General features: G+C 46.4%; 1 protein-coding gene across 1 annotated transcript in view; it reads left to right on the forward strand.

Annotated features, from left to right (window-relative positions):
* The window catches only part of CPNE4 (copine IV), a 355,861-nt gene extending 341,081 nt beyond the window's left edge, over nucleotides 1–14,780 (forward strand). Inside the window, exons 14-15 of the mRNA XM_006883318.1 lie at nucleotides 3,908–4,144; nucleotides 14,197–14,780. Coding sequence (XP_006883380.1) covers nucleotides 3,908–4,144; nucleotides 14,197–14,331 — 372 coding nt within the window. The 3' untranslated portion in view covers nucleotides 14,332–14,780. The remainder of the gene's footprint in view (nucleotides 1–3,907; nucleotides 4,145–14,196) is intronic.
* Nucleotides 14,781–26,221: the final 11,441 nt, after the last annotated feature.

The raw sequence follows: 26,221 nt of genomic DNA on the forward strand, positions 1-26,221 counted from the left end.
GTCCTGCGTAGTATTCCATCATGTGAATATACCATAATTTCTCAATCCACTGATTGTGGTTAGACGTTTGAGCTGTCTCCGTCTTCTTGTGTTGGTGAATAATGCTGCTATGAACATTGGTGTTCAAGTGTCCATATGTCCTCAGTTCTTGTTTTCTCGGGGTATATCCCCAGCAGTGGAATAGCTGGATCTTATGGAATTTCTATGTTCAGCTTTTTGAGGAAACATCAAACTGCCTTCCAGAGTGATTGTACCATTTTACAATCTCACCAACAACGTCTAAGAGTTCATATCTCTCCACATCCCCTTCAACATTTATTACTTGCTGTCCTGTTAAACTTTGCCACTGCTGCTGGAGTTAAATGGTATCTCATTGTGGTTTTGATTTACATCTCTCTTATTGCTAGTAATTTTGAGCATTTCTTCATTTGTTAGCCATCCGAATGTTTTCCTCTGAGAAAAATCTTTCCATGTCTCTTGCCCGTTTTGTAATTGTGTTATCAGTCTTTTTCTTGTGGAGGCCCTATAGGATTCCGTAAACTTGTCTGAAATGGTATTGCCAAATACTTTTCCCATTCAGTAGGTTTTATTTTCACACTGGTGGGAAACGTGTTTTATGTGCATAGGGATTTAGTTGTTAGAAGGTCCCATTTGTCACTTGTATCCCCTCCTGGTTGTGCATTTCTGGCTGTATTTTTCAGCCTCTCTATACCACAGGCAAGAACTTCTATGGTCCCAATTTGTCTGTTATTCATTGAGGGTTTGGGGTTTTTTTAATTGTGATTTGCGTAAAGGTTTACAAAGCATATTGTCTTTTCAGTCAGTCATTCATGTACATTTTATTCCTTAACATTAATGACAACACCCCCAGGGTCAGATCTTCCATTCATTCCAGACTGCCTTTCTTTTCAAACATCTATTAATAAATATTTATTTCCTATTAAATAGATTTTGCCTCTCTCTCCTTCCTCTCTCAGGTAACCATACTAGTATGATTCTTTCTGTGTATAAATCTTTAACTTTTTATAATCATGACCTTACACAATAATGATCCTTTTGAGAATGACTCATTTCACTCAGCATAATGTCCTCTAAATTCATCCAGCTATGTAATGTTTCATGACTTGAATGTTTTTCAACATTGTATGATCCTCCATTGTATGTGAACCATAATGTCTCTATCCATTCATTCACTGATGGCACTGGGGTTGTTTCAAACTCTTTCTTACTGTGAATAATGCAACAAAGATTGAGTTTTATATTTTCAGTAATTAAAATGTTTACTGGAAAAATAAAATAGGATGACACAGAAAAATTACATCGCACTCTCATTTTCATGTCGTTAAATACATTTTCTTGGAACAGAGGCACTCTCATTGGCGCACAGTCTATGGTTGTTTGCACACTACTCTAGGAGTGTGGAGTCATTATGCTGGAAGCTACCATGTTGCTGTATAAAGTCGAAAGTAATTACTGTCTTGCTCTTTATAAAAAACATTTGCGTGACCCTGCTCTGGAACACTGGAGCTCTAAAATTTCTCAAGTGGTGTTGTGACAGTCAGATTCCCTAAGATAGGGATGACCCATTGTTTAATCAACAGATCAGATCAGAGTGAGGTGTCAGATCAGAGTGAGGAGACTGGAAAACAGGCAGGGGACCGAGAATTGGGGTCCTTTCAATGGCCCACATACTTGTAAAGCACAGCAGTCTTCTTCCTGGGGTGGCATCTGCCCTGGCCTTCCAAGGAGAACTGTGGTAATGGTGATTCGTGATTCCGATATATTGTGACTCCTTCCTTCCAAATCCAAACTGCCAAGGCTCCTTCTTTCTGCCTCTTCTCTCTGGAGCCCCCCTCAGTTTATTGCTGTCGCGTTGGAACCGTCTCAGCGTTGACCCTCCAGCGGGTTTTCAGAGGCTGTGAGTCCCACGGGAGGTCTCCCTCTCCGTCCTGTAGAACAGCCAGAGAATGTGAGCTGCCTGCTTTGCAGCTGAGCACAGCCCCTTATCCGCTAAGCCAGCATTTCACGGCCACTGCAGCCTTCCAAAACCCTCCTCTAAACCCTCACAGTGCCTGCTGCGAACGCGTAAGAAGGAAAGTAGAGCTCTAGATAAACATTTATTACTGAGAATAATTTGCCACATGGACGGTCAGCTAGAACTAGAGGGGGAAGTTTGGTTAATCGTCGTGGAGTAGAATCAGTCTTTCTGTAAAACCACAAAGGACATGTTCAGAGCCATCTTCATCTTGGCGTGAGTTGTAGGTGTCTCCAGTTATAGTTTTAACTGAGTCATTTTTCTTTCAGAAACACTTTATTTTCAGGCTTAAAGAGAAAAGAGGGAGCTCTCTAGTGCTGCCAGCCTGTTTGCAGCCTTTTAAGTAGATAATTTTCCAAACCAGATGTTTTCAAATTGTACTTAGTCTATCCAGCTTTTCTTCTTTGCAGCATGGTAATTTGAAACAATTTCATTTCCCAGTGTTCCCTGACTCCCTGTAAATTGTGAATGTGTTGCAGAGTACGGTAAATGTTCTTCTGAGTTCTGAGGCCCTGGGCTGAGGTTCACTTGCACCCACAGTGAGCCCTGCCCCTCCCCTCTCACCTCTGGCATCATCAGGAGCCTGCCCAGGGAGGGACAGCCGTCTCCCTCCCCAGATCCAAAAACACACCACCCTTCTCTATGTGAAGAATTGGGCCTTTTCCTCCAATGCTTTGCTCACTTGAGTCATCTACCAGGCTCTCTAGGAGGTGGTCAGGCAAGTTGCAGGCTGGGAGCCAGAAAGCAGAGGGTGGGAGCAAGGCATGGGACCACCAAACATGGGCTTTTAGACTCATGCTGTCTAAAAGAAATATCATACAAGTCACACGTTCAATTTTATATTTTCGAGTGTAATTTCATCCCACTTATTTTGGGCATGTTTTCAGGAGGAATCAGTCCTTGGACCGAGAGCATGCTGGGAAAGGGAGAGAGAGGGTCACTGAAAGAGGGGAGGGCCCTGGACGGTAGGGACTGGGACAGCGGCTACCACAGGGGGCTGAGCATGGCGGAGAGGGTGAGAATGGGGCAGGACAGGCAGGACAGCTCTGTTGTTCATAGAGTCTCTGAGTCAGAGTCGACTAGACAGTACCTGACACCTACAGCATCTCAATTTAGATGCTAAATTAATTATCACAGGAAATGCTTGATCCTTCTTTAGATTTTAGAAATTCATAGTTGAATAGACGAGTGTACTTAAGCTTTTCCAGACATACTTAAAAGCTTGCCCATGTGAATTTGTACCCATTTTTAAAGTTAAATGTACGCTCATTGATGTTCAGTTGCATTGTGCTGGCCACATTTCAAGTCCTCAGCCATGGTATTAACTAGTGGCTGCTGTAGTGGCCAGTGCAGCTTAGACTGAACAACTCAGCGCTGAATAAGATCGTGCAGCCGACCCAGACCCACCTCTCATTTTAGAAATAAAGACTGTGAGCTACAGCCGTGAGAAGGTTTCCCAGGGCTCTCCAGAGTGAGGCTGCGGACCGTGGCTCTTGAGACCCCATTTGCTGCTCCTCGAAGCTCACTATGCTTCGTCACTATTGTTGTTGTTGTTGAATGCTGTCCAGTCTCGGAATTCATACCTGACTCCCCAGCTGGATGTCAGAGGCCGTAGACTGTCCATCTTTCTCCCGTGGTTCTGAGCTGCATGCCTTCGGGTTGGCAGTGTGGCTCCTTCCCGCTCGACCAGCAGAGCTCAGGTGTTTATTACAGGTTAGGTACGACTGGTCGATCAGCCTGAGATGCCGCCACTGTGACTGTAAGCTTTAGGGTTGCCAGCACAGGTGGCGTCCTGCTGCCTGTGGTCACCTGTGGGGAAGTCACCCAGGTCCCTCACTGCTGTTCTCTTTGTCTCCTGGCGTCTCCCTGCAGCAATACTTCATCCTGCTGATCCTGACAGACGGTGTCATCACAGACATGGCGGACACCCGGGAGGCCATTGTCCACGCCTCCCACCTCCCCATGTCTGTCATTATCGTGGGGGTCGGGAACGCCGACTTCAGTGACATGCAGATGCTGGATGGTGATGACGGGATCCTGAGGTCACCCAAGGGAGAGCCCGTCCTCCGAGATATCGTCCAGTTCGTGCCCTTCAGGAACTTCAAACACGTACGCACGGTTTGGGGGCTTCTTGTGGGAGGAAAGGACCAGAGCATGCCGTCTCCCCCAGTTTTCTCCCCATGTTTGTAGTAATCGGCCACCTTGATGCAATACCAGCTGCCTGGTGGACTATCGTCCACAGCAAGGATGTGTAGAGCTGACTCTTTGGAGAAAGAAATTATAGCCAAGGAGTCAGGTTAACTCTGAGTGAGGGTCAGTGTCCTGGAGCTTGGCCCCCTCCAGGAAACCGGGTGGTAGATCGGCTAAAGCATTCAGCAGATAACCAAGAAGTCACTGGTTCTATCCCACCAGCTGCTCCTCCAGAGAAAGGCATGATCATCTAATCTCTATAAAGACTGCTGTCCTGGGAACCCTGCGGACAGGTCTATTCTGTCTGTAGGATTGCAATGGGTCAGAATTGACTCATTGACAGTGCGCTTGATTGTGGACTTGAGCTTGGTAGAGATTGTGAGGATGGCACAGGATACGCGAGGTCTGTTGTTGATAGGGTTGTTATGAATAGCGGTTCAACTCTGTAGAACCCCCAACAACAACGACAGCATGTAACTCAGGATCTCTCCTGTCCCAAGGGCTGCCGTGCAGAGTTGGCTGGTTCATTCGTGCCTCGGCTGCCTCCGGGATGGGAAAAGCAAGGAAAAGGGCCAGAGTTCCCTGTTCTAGAGATTAGAAGTCCAAGTTCAGGGCGTGGGCTCTAGGGAAATGCCCTTCTTTATCTCTGTAAGCCTCTCGTAGCTGCAGGGCATCCTCTGGCCTTTGGCTTGTGAACACATCCTTATAGCACCCTTCTTCCTCCTGTGTTTGTCTCTATGTTTGTTCTGCCTCCCTTTCTAAGACAACAAGGAGCAAAACGGCCTAGGGCCCAGTCTACTCTCATGACATATTATTAATATAACAATAGAAACACCCTTTTTCCAAGTAGGACCACGTTCGCAGGCACAAGAGTAACAAGTTGGGGGACACAGTTCAGCATGTAGCAGTGCTGCTTGTGGATGGTGCCTAAGAGTCAATCATGTCCACAGTCCTCCTGACCCACAGAGGTTCCCTCCGCATCTCCTCAGTCCTCCTGACCCACGGAAGTTCCCTCAGCAGCTCCTCAGTCCTCCTCACCCACAGAGGTTCCCCTCCATCTCCTCAGTTCTCTTCACCCATGGAGGTTCCCTGCGCATCTCCACAGTCCTCCTGACCCATGGAGATTCCCTCCGCATCTCCTCAGTCCTCCTCACCCACGGAGGTTCCCTCAGCATCTCCTCAGTCCTCCTGACCCACGGAGGTTCCCTTAGCATCTCCTCAGTCCTCCTGACCCACGGAAGTTCCCTCAGCATCTTCTCAGTCCTCCTGACCCACGGAGGTTCCCTCCGCTTCTCCTCAGTCCTTCTCACCCACAGAGGTTCCCTCCACATCTCCTCAGTCCTCCTGACCCACGGAAGTTCCCTCAGCATCTCCTCAGTACTCCTCACCCACGCAGATTCCCTTAGCATCTCCTCAGTCCTTGTTACCCCCTGAGGCCATTTGCTCAGCACCACCATTAGTGCCAACAGTACCATTCCCATGGACAGCTAACTAGATGTGGGTTTCCCCAGCAGGCGGGAACCTCTGGAGTCCCTTGTACCCTGAAAAAGCTGGAGTCACCTTGGAAGGAAAAGAACCCTCTGCTTTCCATGGTGTGAGCCCCACAGGGCTGGAAACTGAATCTGTGTCTCCACATCACAAAGATTCCCGCTGGAAACCTCTGTTTTGTCTTTTGCTTTCACTGCAGCCCCTCCCTCCACAGGGAGAGGTTGGATCAGACCTTCCAACCAAACCTTTTCCTTCTAACATTCTTTTGAAGAGCCTCTCTCCTCCAGCCAAATCCTCTCACTGAAAGACACTCTTGACACTCTTCACAACCTGCTTGTCAGATGTGGGCACCTCTGAACCCCAGTTTGGGCTGAAGCTGGGACTCCAGTAACGCAGGGAAGGGTACATGAAGTGGAAGGATGCGTGGTTGACAAGCAGCCATCCTAGTGTCGGAGGCTTCCACAGACGCTGCAAATTGCTGTTTGTTCGAGACAGGCTTTCAGGTGCACACAGCTCAGTCTCCGCCTGCAGCCTCAGCTGAAGCCTAGATTTCGTGTCCTGCAGGACCACACAGGAAAGTCACCACATCCTCCAGGGCTTCTTGAACAAAGCAGTGCTGTTCCTAAAGCCACTTGCACACAATTGCAATTCTCCTTTTAAGGAGGACTGCAGTGTAATTAGGATGATTAAAGAAGCAGAAAATTGATCCCGAGCTCCAGAGTTCAGGGCGGAGGGAGCATCTAAGGAAGGAATCAGCGGCAGCTCCGGCCTCAGGGGCCACGGGGGACCGTGAGGGTGGGCGCCACCGCTATCTTCAGGCCCGTGGTCCAAATGAAAACATTCATTAAACGAAGTACCCTGCCACCTTCTCAAGGTGTTAGATTACAGACAGTAAAAAGTGGCGTCCAAGGAGAGATTCAATAAAAGGACAGGCCAAGTCACCATGTTTCTCAGAGTTGATACTGAGACAGAAGGAAGGTGCTAGAGAAGGTAAAACTGGAGCCAGCATGTTCAGGACACGTAATTGTGTTCCTGCAAAACCTAAGACCAAGAAGCAGCTGTCTGGTAAGAACAAGGAAACCCTACCTGGCTTTAAATCAGGAGAGCTGTGCCTCAGCATTGCATCCTTTCCCCATAGCCAGCCATTCAGTGTGTGCTGAGCAAATCATTCAAGAAGTTTGACTCTGTGGAAATGAACGTGGCGTTAGGATTGGAGGGAGACTCAACAACAGCCTGTATTATGCCAAATGCAACCTTGCTTGTAGAAAATGAAGGAGGCTTAAAACCTTACTGAAGAACATCAAAGACTAGAGTCTTCATTCAATATGGATTGTTGTGGTTGTTGTTGTGTGCCATCAAGTCGCCTGCAGCTCACAGTGGCCCTATATACAATACTTCCGACTCCTGCCCTATCCTGTCAGTCTCATTAACTCAGACACACCAGTTACTGTGTCAATCCATCTCATCTGGGGTCTTCCTCTCTGCTGTCCTTCCTCTCTTCCAAGCATGATGTCTTTCTCCAAGTTGGTTCCTCCTGGCCACATGCCCAAAGTACACGATATGGCGCTTCAAAATCCTAGTCTCCAAGGAGAAACTTGGTTTCACCCCTTGTAAGACAGAGCTATTTGTTCTCTAGGTTGTTCATGATATGTTCAAGACTTTTCTCCAGCACTACCAAAGGCATTGATTCTTCTTCAGTCATCCTTAGTCATCATCCAGCTCTCTAATGCATAACAAGAAATTGCAAAGACCATGGCCTGGATCAGGTGCGCCTTAATCTCTAGACTGACCCCAATGCAACTCGTCTTTTGATTTCCTGACTGCTGGTGCCAAGAGTGTTGATTGTGGAGCCGAGCAAGCTGAAATTGCTAACAACCTCAATTTCTTCTCCATCTATCATGATACTGCTTCCAGTTGGCTCAGTGGTAAGGATGTCTCAACATTAAGAAAACAAAAATCCTTGTCACTGGACCCGTAGACAATATTATGATGCTGTTATATACCATTGAGTCAGAACTGACACATAGCTGACCCTCCGGTAGATTTCAGAGGCAGTAAACTGCATAGCAGGAGATGGCCCACCTTTCTCCCACGGAGAAGCTGGTAAATTCAAACTAAACTATATGCCCTTGGGTTGGTGGCACAACTCCTTACCACTACGCCACCAGAGCTCCCTAACATTTTGGTAGACAGAGGGGGAAAAACTGAAGTTGTCAAGCGTTTGATTTTCCTTGGCTCCACAGTGGATACCCATGGGAGTAGCAGTCAGGAAATCAAAACATGTGTTGCATTGGAAACACCTGCTGTCAAAGACCTCTCCAAAGTGCTGCAGAGCAAGAATGTAAATTCCTGAAGAATGTCAAGCTAAAGTGTGCCTGAATCAGGCCATAGCATTTTCAATTGTTTCCTATGCATCTGAAAGTTGGAAAATGAATAAAGATGATCAAAGAAACTGTATATCCTTGAATTGTAGAGTTAGCACGGAGTACTGAGTATTCTGTGGACTCCGAAAGAACAAGCAAACCTGAGGACGTGCAGCCAGGGTGCTCCCTAGAGGCCAGGATGGGGACATGCATCAGCGTGTGGTCACAAGGGAATGTCCCTCTGACAAAGGATTTCTTCTTTCTAAGTCCTGAAGGACTTACTGGGGAAAGACATCACACTGGGAAAGACGCAGAGTCAACAAAGAAGAGGAAGACTCTCACCCAAGTGGGTAGACAGTGACAATAACAATGGGCTGACGCATGTTCGAGATGATGAGGGCGGCACAGAATAGAGCAAGGTTCAAATCTGCTTTTCCAAAGGTCACTATGAGTTGTAGTTAACTGATGGCACAACACAACAAACGGCAACCATGTTCCCAAAGAAAGCCAGACACTTGCATGACACCTGTACAAAGAACACAGGTGACATGGAAATGGCCAAGCCTGACCTCTGTTAACTTCACAAAGGAGAACAGTCTTGATCAGCAATATCCGTAGTACAAAACCAGTTCTCTTAAGATCAGACATGGTCTCCATGCTCCCACCCTGCTTCTACTCATTCCAACACCAGTCATACTGCAGGGTCCAGACTCCACTGCAATGGCCACACAGACCTCACAGAACCATACTTACAGCTATGGGGTTTATGAGAGACGTTAACAGGTTACCCTCCAGGATGGTAACAAGATAAAACTCTTCAGTAAGGAAAGCTGCTCAAGCAGCCCGACAGACGCTTTGATCTTTCATCTCACAGCTTTGGGGAGTGGTACAAAGTTCCTTTAGTCCTGTCTGTCACAGCATCTTCCCTCAGTCCTGCTCCCGTGAAGCTCAGGTTAAGGCCTTTGGCTCTGGCTCTGTGGGGAAGTAGTGCCAAGTCAGTGCTGTCTCTTATCTGTTCCTGGTTCTCTGCTGACGCTGCTCCTGTGTAGGTTCTGATCTGATCTGATCTGATGTGATTGGTGCTGGAATCTCTGGCTAAAAAGGACTCATGCTGCACTTCTTTCTTCTTCTTCCTTGCTTGGCAGTGAGAGTCTCACCACTGCTACTGAACTTGTGCTATTTAACTTTGGTGGCATGAGGGAAACGGGCCAATCTCACAATGTTTAGCTGATATACATCCTCTTTCAAGTTTCTGCCCCATCATGTGGTGAGAGTTAAAGCTAGGAAAGCCACTCTGAGTAAACCATTGACACAATACTCAGGGTAGGGCAATGAGTTCTCATGGGTCACCATGTCCTGCTCCTCATGTCATACAGACAGAAGAGGACACCGCATTGCTCACTGCCACCCTGGACTTGCCTGACTGAAGACGTGTTCAAAGTGCTCCCTCCCTCTAACAATCGTGAATTTTCATGAACCATCCTAACTCAACACACACGCGTTCACGTTTTACTAAGCTCATGTCAAACTTAGCAATGCTCCAAAATCTATGCTGCCCTCTTGTCCATCCCCAGATGTGTCTGAGGAACCTACTGTGTGTGAAGCACCTACTGTGTGCGAGGTACCTGCTGAGCCCTGGGGCCACAGAGAGTACACACTGCTCCCAGCTCCCGGACATTAGCACAGTGGCTTGGTTGAGTGGTTGAGCAAAGCTGAGGTGTTTCTCCAGGACTTCCGGGCCAAGTGGCCAGGGGGAACGTCCAGCTTGAGCTGGGTGCTGGAGGAAGGACAGAGCTCGGGGATCAGGAGGGCCCCCCCCCGGCCCAGCAGGGTGGCATGAGCAGGACCCGCCCGATCTCTGCCGTCCGCAGTGTCTCCAGCTGTGCCGTGGGTGAATCAGGCCTGGAGAACCTTCAGTATTCACCCACGTTCTATCTTCATGGACTTCAAATTAGGTTTTGAAAACCATTTCATTATCCAAACTAATCTCCCTGAATTCAATAAGCAATAAATAAAAATGGAAGAGGAAGAGCTGATACCATTTCATCTGAGCCTGTAACCCATCAATTACCTCTCTTTTCCTGCTCTGTAAAAACTCAGAGCTTTTATAACTCAAGGCTTTGGAAAGGCCTAGAAATGAACGTTGAGCCCTGGGTCCCTGAGCAGGTTTTCAACCTCTCTGTGCACAGACTTACATCTGCAAAATGAGCTGTGTGAGACACACCTTAGCAGATCACAGGTGGTGTCTATCTAAAGCTCAGCCCAGAGCTCAGTTCGTGTGGGGTGTTAATAAATGGAGCGATCATTTCAGCTAGAACCAGCAACCTTCCTTTTTCTAACCAGCTAGTGCTAACACTATTTGCTCCCCACAGCTGCCGGCTGTGCACATGTGCAAGGGGCTGGGGGATCATTTAGCAGGCGTGCCAATGACTGTGATAGCCATGAGCCCCTGTGACCATGTCAGCTTCTTAAAATGCAATAAAACAAAAAAATTCAGTCGTATTAGCTATAATTCAGTCATGATGTGACCAGGGACTACTACTGTTTGGAGAAGCACGTCATTGGAACACTTTCCTGTTCTGTTGGACCGAGCTGGGTGGGAGAGTTTTGGCTGCACCAGCAAACTCACTTTGCCATGGATCACATGACTCATCTGTAGCCAGGAGCCGTGTTCCTCCCCAGTGGACATTGGTGGTGTGCGGGGTCATTTCCAATGGTGACACCTCCTGGGTGAAAACTCTCATTAACCCTGTGAACAGCCGATCTGAACCCTGGCCTGTCCGGTGCCATCCTCACCACCGCTGACCTGCTGGAGCCCGTGGCTGTAGTTGCTGTGCCACCCCGTCACGTGAAGTCTCATCCTCTTCATCTGACCCTCCACCTTTCCTGCCATGAGGTCTTTTCCCAGTAACCGGCCCCTCCTGCACCCTGCCCGTAGTGTGTGAGATAACGCTTCCCCGCCCTTGCTGCAAGGAGCGCCCTGGTTGCACATTCTTCAGGACTGACTGGTGTGTTCTTTTGGCAGTCTGTGGGAGAGTCAGTGCTCTTCTCCAACAGCACAGCTCAAAGACATCTAGTGGCTCGAGATTGAAACACATCCCATAGTACAAAGTTAGTCCCCAACATGAGAAACGTCCTGGTACAAACTGCCAGTGATGCCTCGGTGCGGAACCCTGGATTACAGAAGTAAACTCATTCCTGTCCAGTCCAGAACAGTCAAGTTCACCGTCCACTGGATTTCTGAGGCTGTAAATTGCACACCTCTCTGTTAAGGGGCTGCTGGTGGGTTTAAAGCACGAGGAAGCCTTGTCTCTAGGTTAGCTGTGCGACTCTCTGGGGACCAGGGATGAATTTTCCCTCCTGAGACGGTCAGTTAGGAGCTGCTGGCATTGCCCCTCCCTCCCGCCTCGGCGTTCAGCAGTGACAGGACCAGCACTCGGATTCCCTCTGCCTTTCCCTCACAGTAGGATGCCTGCTGTGGAGTCGGGCACCATACTCTCATTCAAAGAGCAAGGAAAGAGAAAGGAAGCGGAACCAGCCATGCCTGTCCTCTTTTGCCAGGAAAGAAAAGCATTCCAAGAAACATCTTAGGAAGCTTCCATTTATGGCCCAAAGGACCAAATAGGCCCACATGGCCGTAGCAAAGGAAACTGAGAAATCCAGGATTTGGCCCTCCAAGCTTTCTACAAGAAATAGCCAGGCGCCCGCTGGTGGGGTTTGCTTTTCTATCCGCCTCAGGGTTGTCTGGCATGGTTGTGAGCAATTGTAAAGTCAACGTTCTCAGAACACCAGGTCTCCTCATACTAAATTGTCGCAGTGGAAAACCATCACTTCACAAAAACTCATCCCAGTGTCTTCCGAGCATTCCTAAGAGTGTGTACAATTACAAAAGAAAATAACATGGAGTATGTGTCTCATTTCAAGCTACTCAAAATCAGATTATTTCCTTCCCTATTTTTCTCTCCGAGAACTTATGGGGCTTATGGAGGGTAAGTGGCAGATTGGAAAACCACAGAGGAAGGAAAACCGGGAACTAGGAAAGAACTAGAACCATGGTTCTCCCTCAGTTGCTGATGGATTCAAGCCCCTGAAGAAGCTTGATCTTTAAGTCAGCAGCATAACTTGTTATGGACGGGACCCCCGAAGGGCCCTCTACACCCCTTTATTGTTGGTAAGTGCCATTGAGTCAGAACCGACCTAGCACTGACCCTCCAGTGAGTTTTCAGAAGCTATAAATGGCACAGAAGGAGCAGCCGGTGGATTGGAACCACCTACCTTTGGGTTGGCAGCACAAGTCCTTACCTGTAAGCCACCAGAGGGCCCTAAACCTCTTTAGTAATAGCTTATAATGAGGCTCAGATGATTCATCTTACCTGCACAGATGCAGTCTACTACAACTCACAGTGGCCCTGGGAAAAATGGGTCTGAGCCCTGTCCTATCCTGTGCCATCTTTGTCATCTCTGATACTCTTGAGCCCACCGTTACAGTCACTGTGTCAAATCCCATATAGATGATGTTTGTTTTAATGAAGTGCCAGACTCATGGATGATACTCTTTCTCATGTCTGTTTAACCTATTATTTTCCTTACAGGTAAAGTCAGGGGGTAGTTTCTGTTTGAGGTTTAAAGAGCATCAGAGAAAATAATCTCTGAGGGTCTGTCAGTCTCAAAGATCCAAAAGGACTTTTAAAGAGTTCGATTTCTGTCTTTGATTGATGTGACTTTTACGTGATCAGAATCCAGTTACTGTGACTGAGATTAGAGTGGTAGATAGAGGTGTCCAGACGCATCTCGTTTTTCTGGCCTCGGGTAGCTGAGGCTGTGGCTCAGCTCTGTAGACACCAGCGACGGAGTGAGTACTCAGCCACATCACGTGAGGAGACCATGTAGAATTGTTTACTACAGCTTAGTAAGTAAACCAAGGAAGCCTGTGTTTACCTGCCCATTTAGGAATCCAATACTGCCTGTAGACTAGTTCTTCTCTGATACTTCTGTTTCCTTTCTGCCTTTAGTTTTTGGGGGCTTTAAAAAGAACTATGCCCAATTCAAATGCCACCTCTTTTTGAAAGCGTGGAGCTCTGGTGGCTTAGTGGTAAGAAACTGTGCTGCCAATGTAAAGGTACATGGTTCTATTCCACCAGCTGCTCCTTGGAAGACAGCTGGACAGTCTCATCCTGTGCAGTTTACTGCCTCTAAAATCCGCTGGAGGATGGACGAGGGGTCGCCTCAGATTCCCTGGTGCACAGTGATGATAGGTTGAAAGCCTGGGCTAATGTCCTCCAAGATGACTTAGGGGGTTTGGTTTGTTTCTTTTTCCTCTTCTGCTTGGGAGCTCTGGGGGCCTGGTGGGTGAGGAATTGTGCTGCCAACAGGAGAGGCGATTCACATTGACCAGCTTTTCTGCAGGAGAAAGAGGAGCAGTCTCCTGCCATGGAGCTTACAGCCTCTGAAAACCTGCTGGAGGGGCATCTGTGAGTTGTTCTGACTCAACAGTAAGAAGAGAGAAGAGATGCTCGGGTCAGGAAGAGATGAGGCTTGTAGAACTGTGTTTCTCAAATCTCAAGATGCATATATGGCACCTGGACAGCTTGTTGAACATGAAAAATCTGATCCTGTAGCTCTGGATTGGGTCCAAACGTCTTAATTTCTGTTAAACTCCATGTGAAATGATACTGCCGGTCACTAGCATAATCATATCCTTCCTCTTACTAAGATTCTATTTGGCCATGCCAGGCTTCCTCCACATGATAAAACCTCCCTTATGGCAAGCACCAGAGAGCCCACAGAGCCTAGAACAGTGCCTGGAGCAAATTCTGCCACTGTGCTCCCACCACCTTCAGACATGAACAGTTGTATTGAGGCAGATATGACAAATCCATTATGAAACGAAAGGTTGATTTTCCAACAACATGACATCTCTTACTTGGAGGAGCCCCTTAACAAACACTGAAAGGATGGATGGATGGATGGATGGATGGATGGATGGATGGATGGATGGATGGATGGACGGACGAATGGATGAGACTAGCTGCTCAGAACAGGACTGGCATCTTTCAGACTGAGTCTGAATCAGATTCCTTTGGCCAAGCCTGGTGATCCTGGTCTCTCTTCTTTCCACAGGCTTCTCCTGCTGCTCTGGCGAAGAGTGTGTTGGCTGAGGTCCCAAACCAAGTCGTGGACTATTACAATGGCAAAGGGATTAAACCAAAATGTTCCTCAGAAATGTATGAGTCATCCAGGACACTAGCACCTTGAGTTCCACCCACTTTTATGGAGCTCTGATACCCTATTCCTGATAATATTTAATACTCCTCCTCCTCCCTTACTTAAAAGAAGCAACATGTACACATTTAAAATAGCACGTTTTGGTGATTTTTAACTAACTAATGATTTTTTTGCATGTGTAGCCCCAAGGCCTGAATCTATTAAGCCGTTGTATTGTTAAAGACTTTTTACACCGAAACACAATTAACAATAACTTAACTCTTTACAGTTCAGCATGTCTTGAAATAAAATGGTATCTGTATCTGTTTTTTATACAGGTTTGTTGAAATTTTGCTAAATTTCTTATTATCTTTCCACTGTACAGCATTTTGAAACCTTTATTGAACGTTGATAGCCAAAACATATGTGGTTTTATCTGCTACAGGATGAGAGACTTTTCAAAATGACAGATGCATGGACTGTATTTTGCATGTTTAAAAAGAAACAAAAGTCTAACATTTTTGCAGTTATCTATAATTCCTCCCTGCTGAAAATGGTCTCTCTACTGAAAAAGAGATTTGCTCAAGCAGAGGTGTTCTTCTTGAGGTGGCCTCGAGCTTTGGCGCTCTTCAGCCCACCTGAGCATCCTGTGAGGTTTGGATGCTTCTCAGTGGGCCTGCACGGGACCTGACACTGTGCATCTCCAACAAGTTCCCAGGTGATGCCAGCATAGCTGTCGGGTCACACCGGGAGCTCCGAGGCACTAGACCTTAGAGCACAGTGGTAGAGACCATCTGAAACAGGGAAGCTCTTAGTCTGCTTGCAAGTGGCACTTCCTCCTTTCCAGTAGCACCAAACGCCCTGCCTGTCTCAGAGGTGGGAATAAAAAGCAATGAGTCTGATTCCAGAAACTGTAGACTCTCAATCAGTCTCACTGCTTTATAGTCACACCTCTTCCTTCAAGAAGACTGGGGAGCACTTCTTCTGGCCAGGTGGTGCCCTCTTTGAGGGGTGCCATCAACACTGCATGGAGGGATCTGCTTTCACACCAGTTCTCAGAAATGATCCAAAACCTTCTTCATTAGAAGCACAATGAAAACTTGTCCACAGCACAAGGCCTTGCAGAACGGCTCACCGGAAGTCTGATTCCTGAAGTTGGTCTCTAAGGGTTTCATTTTGCCTTTTTTTTTTCTGAGAAAGGAAGTATCTAGCATCATCGTATTGGGTAGAGATGTTTTCCTTCGATGTACAGTAGCCAGCCTTGAATCAAAAGAATGAATGTTGTACTTGTATCATCGTCTCACAGACAAGAGGACAAGTGTTTTTCAAGTATAAAAAGGCACAAGTATTTTTGGTTCAAGAGCTGGGAGACAAATCACAAGGCCTGGTAGACCTGTGTGTGTGTGTGTGTTTGTAGGGAGGGAGGGTGGGTGTGAACAAGCAAATCAAATGCCTTGTCTCATTTCCAGAGTCATAATTCTAGATCCTAACTTTGCAAATACATGTCAGCCAAATGCACAACATTTTGGGAATGATGGATAAAATGTATGACTGGGGGAAAATCATAAATATTTAAACTGTATTGTTTTATGAATAAATTGGGTACTTACAGAATTTTTTTTTCTGAGTCATGGTCTTATTTCTCTCTTCAATTTAATTTTCTGACAGTGATTTATTTCATGTATATGACCTAGCCTCAGATTTTGGACTAGCTTTGTCACTGTCTCATCTAAATGAAATGATCATTGCTTTTAAAAAATAAGGAATTTAAAGATTTTGTCCCATTACTGCAGAAGAGAGGGAGCTCTGGTGGCCAGCGTTAAGGAGTTGTGCTGGCAATCTGAAGGTATGATGTTCTAATCCACCGGCTGATCCTTGGGAGAAGGATGGTCAGTCTCCTGTGCAATTAACTGCCTCTGAAAAGCCATGGACAGCTAGCTGTAGGCTGCCTCCAACCTGCCAGTACACAACAACAGCACAAGAGAGCACTAACGGCAACCTTAGGTACAACAGCTCTGAACCCTGCTGTTGTGCAAAGGGTCACTATGAGTCACAGGCAACTCGACAGCACATAATAACAACCGCCTTCAGTTCTGCAGAGAAATTGTATGACTCACATAATTATCTAGGCTTTCTTTTGCTCTGGAGTGCAAGTGTGGAAGCCCTGAACTCCGTCCCCGTGTGGCTTTTCCCCCACCGAGCTTCAGTCCATCAGACGCCACCTCACCTCATTGGTGCTGAGCAGGAAGGAACCCCTCGCTGACCCGCAGCTGGGTTTCCAAGGCTGTAAATTGCACAGAAGGAAACTGCTCCTCTTTCTCCCAAAAAGCTGCTGGTGAATTCACACAGCCTGCCGGTGAGCATGGTAACTCCCTACCGGCTGGCCTCCCGCTGGCCTCCCGGGGCTCAGTCAATAGATAGTAAGAACCCTTACAATGATTGAAGACCCCGGAGAGATTTGACTCCTGAACTTTATAACAAGCAATGTCTGCTGTGCTAAAAATTGAAACTGAGATGTTTGATATACTCATGATTCTATTTTTAAAACCATAGTGATGAACCAACTGCATCCTAACGTAATTTTTCTTGATAAAACGAAATTTCCCCAAACAATAAATAGCATAATATGAGCAGCCTCTTTGTTTGTTTTTTTACATTTCTGGAAATCTCTAATATTTTGCTTCATAAAAGGCAGCTATTTTTTCACTGCTCAACTGTCTTTCCACTCACATCTGTTGTGAAATGATGTTTTGGGTGAAGTAGCTGGAATACATGAAAATGTTCATGTGAGTGTAGAGTTGAAAAGGGAGAAGCATTTTTATTCTTTTTCTGACACCAAAACTCAACAAATAGTATGTTCCTCCTCGCTGCTGTCGAGGTGTTTTGACTCACAGAAAGGCCGCCTCAGGCTTCTGAGGCTGTGGATTCCCCAGGACGCTGCCCGCCTTCCCCCGCAGCTGCCGGTGGCTTCAAACCTCTGGCCTTCGTTAGCAGCCTGATAGGTTAGGCGTGATACCATTTCTTTCTTAATAGTTGCTGTGCGGAATGTGGAATAGTATCGGTAAGTCTTTCCTTGTGTTTTTCAACGGTTTTTGTGACCCATACATTGATGTATTGCTTACGTGGAAAATATTGCTTTACTTGGTTATTCATGTCTCCCAACCGTCCACATATTTTATTTTACAGTTTAAAAAGACTACGTGCTAGATGGCTTTAAACCATCACTGTTGATTGACCTCTTTGAAGTCTTTAGGCGTTGAGAACGTGTCAGGCAGGGATACTCCAAAATTCCAGTGTAGGAAACTCAGCTTTTTCACGGACAACAATAACTGTCAGTTGTTTTTCTTGAAGTGACAGCATCACTTTATTCATTTTCAAGAAAACATCTCCCAGCCGCTCAAGTCTGAATAACCACGGTTTATCTGTCAGTCTTTCTTATTCTTCAGTAAAAACAAGTCACATGGAAAAGGAAGTGCGTTTTCGCAGCTCACGGCTGTGCTGCATCGACGCAGCGTCTCGGGCTGGCGTGTTATGGGAGTGCCTTCGGGTACTTTGTCAGGATGTGTGATCAAAGGTTGAATTAATAAAATTGACATTTCGTTCTGCCTCATCAAGGGAATTCTAAAGTGAAATTGCATGTGCATCGCTGAGAATATTTAACCCATTCGCCACAGAACCCTCTCAGCTCCTGACGGTCCCCCCATGTATCAGAGAACTGAGCTGCTTCGTGTTTCAGGGACTGATTCCTCGGGGAGATAACCAAGCCTTCCTTCAGAGGGGCCTGGAGGACACCAAGCTCCAGCCTTCCAGTCCACAGGGGTCATGTTAACTGCACCAGCCAAGGGCCCTGCTGCAGAAGCTTAGCCGGGACGGGCACAGTGGTCACTCACAGCCCAGTGCCACTGCCTGGCAGTGCCCACGGCTCCAGCAGCCCTCCACACCTTTACTGCTGCACTGCAAACACCAGTGCAGTGAAAAAAGAAATAACACCTGGGTATGATCATGAAACTTGTTTTTACCTCAAAGTAACAGCCCTGGAGTCGTTCGTGACTCAAAGTGCCCTCCACTGGGCTTCCAGAGGCTGAAATCACAATGGGAAGACTTCCCGCCTTTCCACTGAGGCACCGGCTTCAGGCAGCCACACACACATGACCTCTGGGTCAGCGGTGATGCTAACAAAGGGTTCTGCTGCCACAGCTCCCTTCATACCTCAAAGGACCCCTAAAGTGGTCTCAGGGACCTTTGGGGACCCCACTTGGAAAACTGATGACTCTAGATTACTTGACAAATGGTGTATTCATTTACCATTCTGTGTAACAAATGATCACAAACTGAGTGACTTAAATAAGATACATTCATTAGAAGACTCCACTCTCCTAAGAAGCACAGGGGCCCAGGACAGTTTCTGTCCATTGGCTCCCATTTCACCAAAGCTCAGGTGAACACAAAGGTTTCCAAGCAAACACTAGTAAGTGGAAAACAACCCGAGAACCCTTCAGTGACAAGAGTGCGTGACAAGCATCTCAAAGTTTATGAAACGAAAATCTGTAACACGGATGTCCCCAGGATTTCCCCAGCCTTCCAGAGAAGACCCTGGCTATTGCTGTTGTTAAGTGCTGTCAAGTCATAGATGACTCATAGCGGCCCTATGAACAAAAGACCTGAACACTTGTATAACTTTCATGATTTCTCCACATTTATAGAGTTTCTGGAGGCAAGCTATTTTGGAAGTGGATGCCACTCCTGCTTCCAAGCTTGTTTTAATTGGGGAGCTCCACCAAACACTGTCCAACATGGGCGACCATTATCACATTTGACACAGCAGTGTCACAGTGTTCAACATCACAGCCACCACGAGTTACCTCTGTACAGCAAGTGGACAGACCAGTGTTATACCACCTAGAAGAATGTTTGACCAAAAACAATTAAAACCAGGCCTGAGGGCCGCAGATTAAAATCACCCACCTTTGGCTTGGTAGCATAACTTTCTACCCACAAGGCCCACAGAGCTCTCTCTATGTTGGTGGTGGTGCTGTTAAGTGCCGTCAAGTCGTAGATGACTCATAGCAACCCTATACACTTGTGTAACTTTCATCATTTCTCCAAGTTCACAGAGTTTCCGGAGGCAAGCTATTTCAGAAGTGGATGCCACTCCTGCTTCCTGCAAGTTTGGAAGACCCTGGCTGCGTGATGCAAATGTCTGGTACTTAGATGGGGTGGGACACAGCCATTGGAGTGCACTAAACACCTCTGGGTCATTCCGCTTACAGTGCCAACCCAGACGCCTTGTGGATTTGACCTCAGTTAAAATCCTATCGGCATGCAGCTCCAGTGGCCTGGTCCATAGGGGGCTGCAGTGCTAAACCAAATGCACACCTCTCTGGCAGTTCAAATCCAACAGCTTCTCTGCAGACAAAACGGGGAAATCTCTTCTCAAGCCATTTAAAGCCTCAGAATTCCAATGAGGGGTCAATTATGAGCTGGTTCTGACCCACCAGCAATGAGTATGCACAGATACATGTTGTTGTGTTGTGCTTGTTGTGTGTTGTGTTGTTGTTGTTGTTGTGTGCCGTCAAGTTGGAACCAACACACAGCTGACCCTCCAGTGGATTTTCAGAGGCTGTACATCTGTCTACCTGTAGAAGACTGTCCATCTTTCTCCTGAGGAACAGCTGATGGCTTCACACCGCTCACCTGTGGGTTGGCAATGCAACTCCTTACCCACAAGGCCCCCGGAGCTCCTCCCATAAAGGTAATAGTCTTGGAAATCTATGAAGCAGTGGTCTCCCACCTATGTAGTCACTGTGGGTCAGCTTCAACTTCCTGGCACGCAACAAGAATTTTTAAAACACCAAGTTTCCTAAATTATTTCTAGAATTGTGCATTCACCAACAGTAATACACATTTATTCTCACAGTCTCACCCCCATGGCTTCCGAAGTGTCAGAATGTGGTCGAGCATCCTTCATAGTCTCATTGCCCAGGACCTTCTGACTTCTCCATTTACAGAGTGCTGCAAACAAACCCTGGGATTTGTGACTATCCTTTGGGCACGATCTTTGGGCGTCTTTAGGATGTAGGGCATGATTCTGATGTTTCCCAAGAACACCAAGGTTTTGTATGCATTTCCCGTTTGATTAGACTGCAGTGCTTTCTAATTTTAAACCCCCAGTGTGGGCTTTCAGAAGAACAGCAGGCTGCAGTTCTATTCCTGTCTGTGTTTGTGACTCCTGAGAAGATAACAGGGTCCTGAAACTGCAACCTTGTTGATGGAACAAAAATGCTTTTCCCCAGAAAGTAAATATGGCTTCAAGCTGTAACATTAGGATTCATTTCTCATCTCATCAAGGAGTTTCTGAGGGCAAAACAGGTTCAAGTACACTCTGGTTAATTTTAGTATGCAGCAACTTACTTGTCTTCCCAGCTTTGCATTTTATGCAACTATATGCTTCATTGTGGTTGTCAAGTGCTGTCAAGTCAACTGCAGCTCATAGCTCCCCCATGGACAGCAGGCCTGACCCTTGCCCTGCCCGGCACCATCTTCACTGTCTCTGCGAGGCCGGAGCCCACTGTCACTGTCAGTCCATCTTGGGTTCATTATGTATTCATTAGCTTTCATTTTCATAAACCTGAAAGTAGAACCTGGACAGACACTGTCTCCCGTTGTGACGCTAACCTGCTCTTCAAGGTGAGGCCTCTAAGACCAAAATTTATTTCACAGGTGATTAAAAGATTCGATACGTTTCAAAGGGAAGACCATTTCTTCCCTCCTACATATTGAGTGATTTTTCCCCTCCAAGTAACATAAAAATGCCAAGCAGCACCTCTTGCATTCATTAACAGACCAAAGGCAAATCCTTGGCAACACTAGGATCCACTGGGATTGCAATCCCTGCATCATGGCAAGCCATCAGAGAACCAAATGTCAGGCCCAGGTGGACCAGAGCGAAGGGTATTAAAAAGGAGTGCCCACGGGAACTAAACTAGCCGAGGAAATAATTTCATCATCAAAATGAATTCATTTGAAGTTTAATGTGAGGCAAGTGAATTGAAGAGAACTAAAAATATGATTCTATTTAGCTGCAACACAAAGACTGTCATCGTATCTGTCTACGTCTCTTTGGTTAATATAGCCTTAGGATCTGAAAGAGCTTAGCTGGCTGTCATTCTCCAAGTCCCTCCTTCTTCCCAGGAGGTGTGTACGTCTATCCTCCCAAGGATCAAGTTAGAACTTCGTAATGAAGGTAGCACTGTGGCGGTTACACACAAGAGTTTTGGGGCTAGGGGAAGTGGTGCCCCAGAGGAAGTCGATGGAGCTGCTTTCTCCGACCCGTGGAGGGCCCCTCTGTCAAGTGGAGATGATACCTATTTCTTTCTCTGCTTGTGAGGATTGAAGCTCAGATCTGTAAAGCTTGTAACTCAACATACACCACTGAATACATCCTTCTATGTGCACAACGTTCACTCCATCCTTTTCTGTGTTGTGCTTTTTGCCCCCATCAACATAAACCCACTTCCCTCGTAGTTTTCTCTCCGATATTTTGAGTTGTTGCTTTCAGTTTGATCCCATATGGGTCGATCTTACAAAACCACAATGCTCAAGGCAAACATTCTGTGAATGTGTGTGAGGGAGAGAGAGGGAAAGAGACAGAGATTTGAATACATGTTTAAACAGCATACTGGTTTTCCATTCAACCTGTCCTTGTTACAGACTGTTGAGTAGGAAACAAGTCGTGCCTGACCCTCCAGCAGGTTTTCAGAAGCAGCAAACGGCACAGGAAGAGACTGCCTATCTTCTGCTCATTAAGCAGCTGCTGGATTCTAAGTGCGTGCCTTTGGATGGTGACGTGATCCTTACCACAACTCAACGATACACCCCCCGCAGCAAAGCCACCAGAGCTCCTTAACCGTTACACACATCTTGATTTATAACATTCATTACAATGCCAGCACGGCAAACATTCTTTGCTAGTTAAGCTAAACTATGACGTGGTTTTTTGTGTGTTTGGGTTTTTTTTTGTTCTAATATAGCAAAGTTTTATTTGGTTCCATTACATTAATGAATTATAATAATCCTGAAGGAGTATCATATTCACAGTGGGCATTTGACATAAGAAGATACAATTTTTAAAATTTTATTTTATTAATTTTAATGAACATTTACAGAGATTTTGGATTTCCATTCATTCATTGTTGCACTTTTTTCTCTATCCTCCCCCCATTCCCCAGTTCGCTCCTCTCTTTGAAAAGCAAAAGATAAACTCTTTCATTGGTATACAATCCCCCAGCCCTGAATGCACTCCACTATGCAACCTTAATTCTGGATTCCTGTGATAACCGTAATACCCTATCATATATATCGCTTTCAAACTGTTCTTTCCCTCATCTGTTTCAATGCAGTATACATAATTTATTCCATCTTTCTCAGTCTCCCCCCAACCCTGATGTCAGTCCAGTTCTACAACAGTGGCACTATGCAGTATTTGTCTTATTGTGACTGAGATATTTCACTCAGCATAGTGTCCTCCAGGGTCACTCATTTTGAATAATATTGCATTAGTTCCTTGTTTTCCAATGCAGTGTAGTATTCCATTGTGTGAATATACCACAGCTTCTCTATCCATTTGTTTGTTAATGAGCCCTTAGGTTGTTTCCAACTCCTTGCTGTTGTAAACAAAGCCGTGATAAACATGAGTGTGCATATATCTGCTTGGATGGTGGTTATGGTCTCTTTAGGGTATATTCTCAGTAGTGGAATTGCTGGGTCAAATGGTATCTCTATTTGCAACTTTTTGAGAAAGCGCCACACCACTTTCCACAGTGATTGGACCATTTTACACTCCCACCAACAGTGAATAAGGGTTCCAGTTTCTCCACAATCTCACCAGCATTTATTGTTTGCTGCTTTTTTAAATTTTGCTATTCTGATGGGGGTGAGATGATATCTCATAGTTGTTTTGATTTGCATCTCTCTTAGTGCTAGGAATTTTGACCATTTCTTCATGTGCTTGTTGGCCATCTGAATATCTTCTTTAGTGAAGTGTCTGTTCATATCCTGTGCCCATTTTCCAATTGGATTATTTACCTTTATTTGGTTTTAAAACAAAGTACTCAGGGGACATTTTTGGAAGGTCATGCTGCTGACCTAAATGCCACTGGTTCGAATCCACCAGCAGCTCCGTAGGAGAAAGACAGTCTCCTCCCCTGCTCTTTACAGCCTCTGAAACCCTGCTGGAGGGTCAGGTGGAGAAGAGCGCTGAATATCCCCTGGACGGCAGGAAGAACAAACAGGTATGTCTGGGGCGAGGTGCAGCCAGAGGGCTCCTGGGAGGCAAAGATGGCGAAGCATCGTTTTTCATACTTTGAACTTGTAGCTCGGTGAGGTGATCCCTTAGAGAGGGACATCATGATTGTAAAGTTGGAGAGTCAGCGAAGGAGAGGAAGACCCCAAAAGAGATGGATTGACAGTGACTTCAGCAATGGGCTCTGGGTGTGTCAGAGACAATGAGGACGGCACAGTGTAGGATGGGGTCAGTCAATCGTTCACAGAATCACTAGGAGTCATCCTCAATAGCACCAAACAACAACAACCATCCCCTAGGGAGCTCTGGGAGCTAAGTGTAAGCGGTTGTGCTGCCAACACAAAGGTATGCGGTTCAAATTCACTAACTGCTCCAAGAGAGAAAGCCGGGCAGTCTCCCCCTTTCATGTTAGTCTCTGCAAACCTGCTGATGAGGGCCAGCTCTGAGCTGGTTCTCACTCACAGCACGGAGCAGCAACTACAAACCCACTTCCTCAAGCAGCTCCAGCAGCATCTCTGGAGGGCGCGGCGCAGCTGAGCCCAGGCTCAGGCGGCACCTCGCTGGGGGTTCAAGCCCAGCCACAGTTCCCGGGGAGGAGGAAGGGAAACCCTCTGTGTGACTTCCAGCCTCTGAAAACCCACTGGAGAGCCGAGCAGCAGGGAGTTCCGACCCAACAGCAGTGAGAGAGACAGTATGCTTTGCTGTCCTTCAGGTAACGGCTCACTGCATTTTTTAATTTCAGGATTTGGGATAAAAGCATTTAGACCTGCATGCATGAGATCGAGGAGAGATGAAGATCAGATTTCTCCCAAGTTTGGGGACATGAGGAAGAAACAGAACAAGATGCCCTTTAAATGTGTGGGACAGATAGGGGAGAATAGCTCAATTTCCCAGAGGCTGGCTTCCCCGGCCTTCTGCAAAAGGCCACCTGCATCACAGGCAGCAAAGAATGCCTTGTGACCAACATCTTTCTATGCTTGCGAACCACCAGTGGCCCAGAGCTGGGACCTTACTCCGTGCCGAGGGGAAAGGGGCTGAGTCTAGGAAACAAAGTCTATTTCCCTGAGAATCCATTCATAATGAAATTTCTCTTTGAAATTTCTCTTTCTGCCCAAGTATGTCCCAAACTCCCGTCTGGGGGAGGACCTGCTCCTTCAGAATGCCATTTTACATCTAGACATTTTCAATCCAGTTGATATTTCACTTGAAAGATCATTGCCCTCCCCCCTCCTTGCTGGCCGTCATTTAAACAAGGAGACAGTTCATAAATAACTTCTTGTTTCAGTCTTCCAAAACAGCAAACCCGAGGGCTCAGTCCCCCGCGGGGTGGAAAACACTGGAATAAGAAGTAGAAGACCTCGATTCCAAGGCAAGTTTGATTAGGTCTGTGGCTTTACTGGGGTTTGTTGTTACGTTAGGAGCCGTCAGGTTATCCTGTGAGCACAGCCTGGAGCCCCGCCTTCTCCTGCACCACCACCTTGTGGTCACCACGCTCTGGTCCACTGTTTGATTCATCTTGTTGAGGATCCTCCGCTCTGTCGCTGACCCTCCAGCTCTCCCAGCATGAAGGCAAGGACGGGTCCCTTTTAACAACCTGCCCAAAGCATGTGAGACAGTTTCCCCACCCTTGCCTCTGATTAGCACACTGGTGGCACTCCCTCCATGGCAGGCTTGTTTGTTCTGTCATCTGTATTCACTGTTGAACTTTCAGTTGTATCACAAGTAGTTAAAAAGCCCAAGGCTTAAATCTAAGGTGCAGCTTGGTCTTCCCACTGGCATCCTTGCTCCTTAGAATTGACGAGAGTCCCTGGACAGCAAATTTCCACATTCAACACAATTTTTTCAACACAATTTCCACAATCCAATTTATTGACAGCTACTTCCAAAGGTGTTGATCGTGTGTTAAAGTAAAATTAAATCATTGGCAACTCCAGTCTTTTCTCCAATCTATGATAACACTGCCTATTACTCCAGTGGCAAGGACTTCTGTTTTTTTGCTGTTGAGATGTAATCCAAACTGGAATCTTTGATCCTCTGCAGAAGTGCTTCAAGTCTTCCTCACTTTCCGCAAACAAGGTTGTGTCATCTGTGTAACCAGGTTGTTGACGTGTGTTCTCTTCCAGTTCTGAGGCCACATTCTTTTTCATACAGTCCTAGAATGTTATCAGTACAAGCTCTTACATGTACTATGTCTAGGAAGCACTAAGAAAATATAGGGAAAATACAAGCAAAAGGAAAGAAAGGAACAAAAAGGCTGTCTACAACAAACTGACAAGACACACAAGTCTTTTCTAGACTTTATTTCATTTCTTTTGTGCTGTCGCCCCTCTGTGAAGGAGGCCTACTCCACCACAGTTTAGAGACAAGATAACTGTCTATAAGGTAATATGTATATTGATCTTGTATCCTCTCACTCTTTTAAATTGTTCTAATAGGTCTAACTAACATGGTGAAGTTCTTTCAGTCTTTGGGATTTTCTATGTACATTATCATGTCATTTGCATAGATTGTCAGTTTCACCATTTCTTTACCTTTAGGATGCCTCTTTTTGCCTTCTCTTGCCTTACCGAGATGGCTAGAACTTACCATATTGAATAGGAGTGGTGATAGTGGGCAGGCTTGCCTGGGGCCCTGATCTCA

Source organism: Elephantulus edwardii, unplaced genomic scaffold (genome assembly GCF_000299155.1).
Source record: "Elephantulus edwardii isolate Elephantulus edwardi_28Jun2011 unplaced genomic scaffold, EleEdw1.0 scaffold00027, whole genome shotgun sequence".
NCBI lineage: Eukaryota > Metazoa > Chordata > Mammalia > Macroscelidea > Macroscelididae > Elephantulus > Elephantulus edwardii.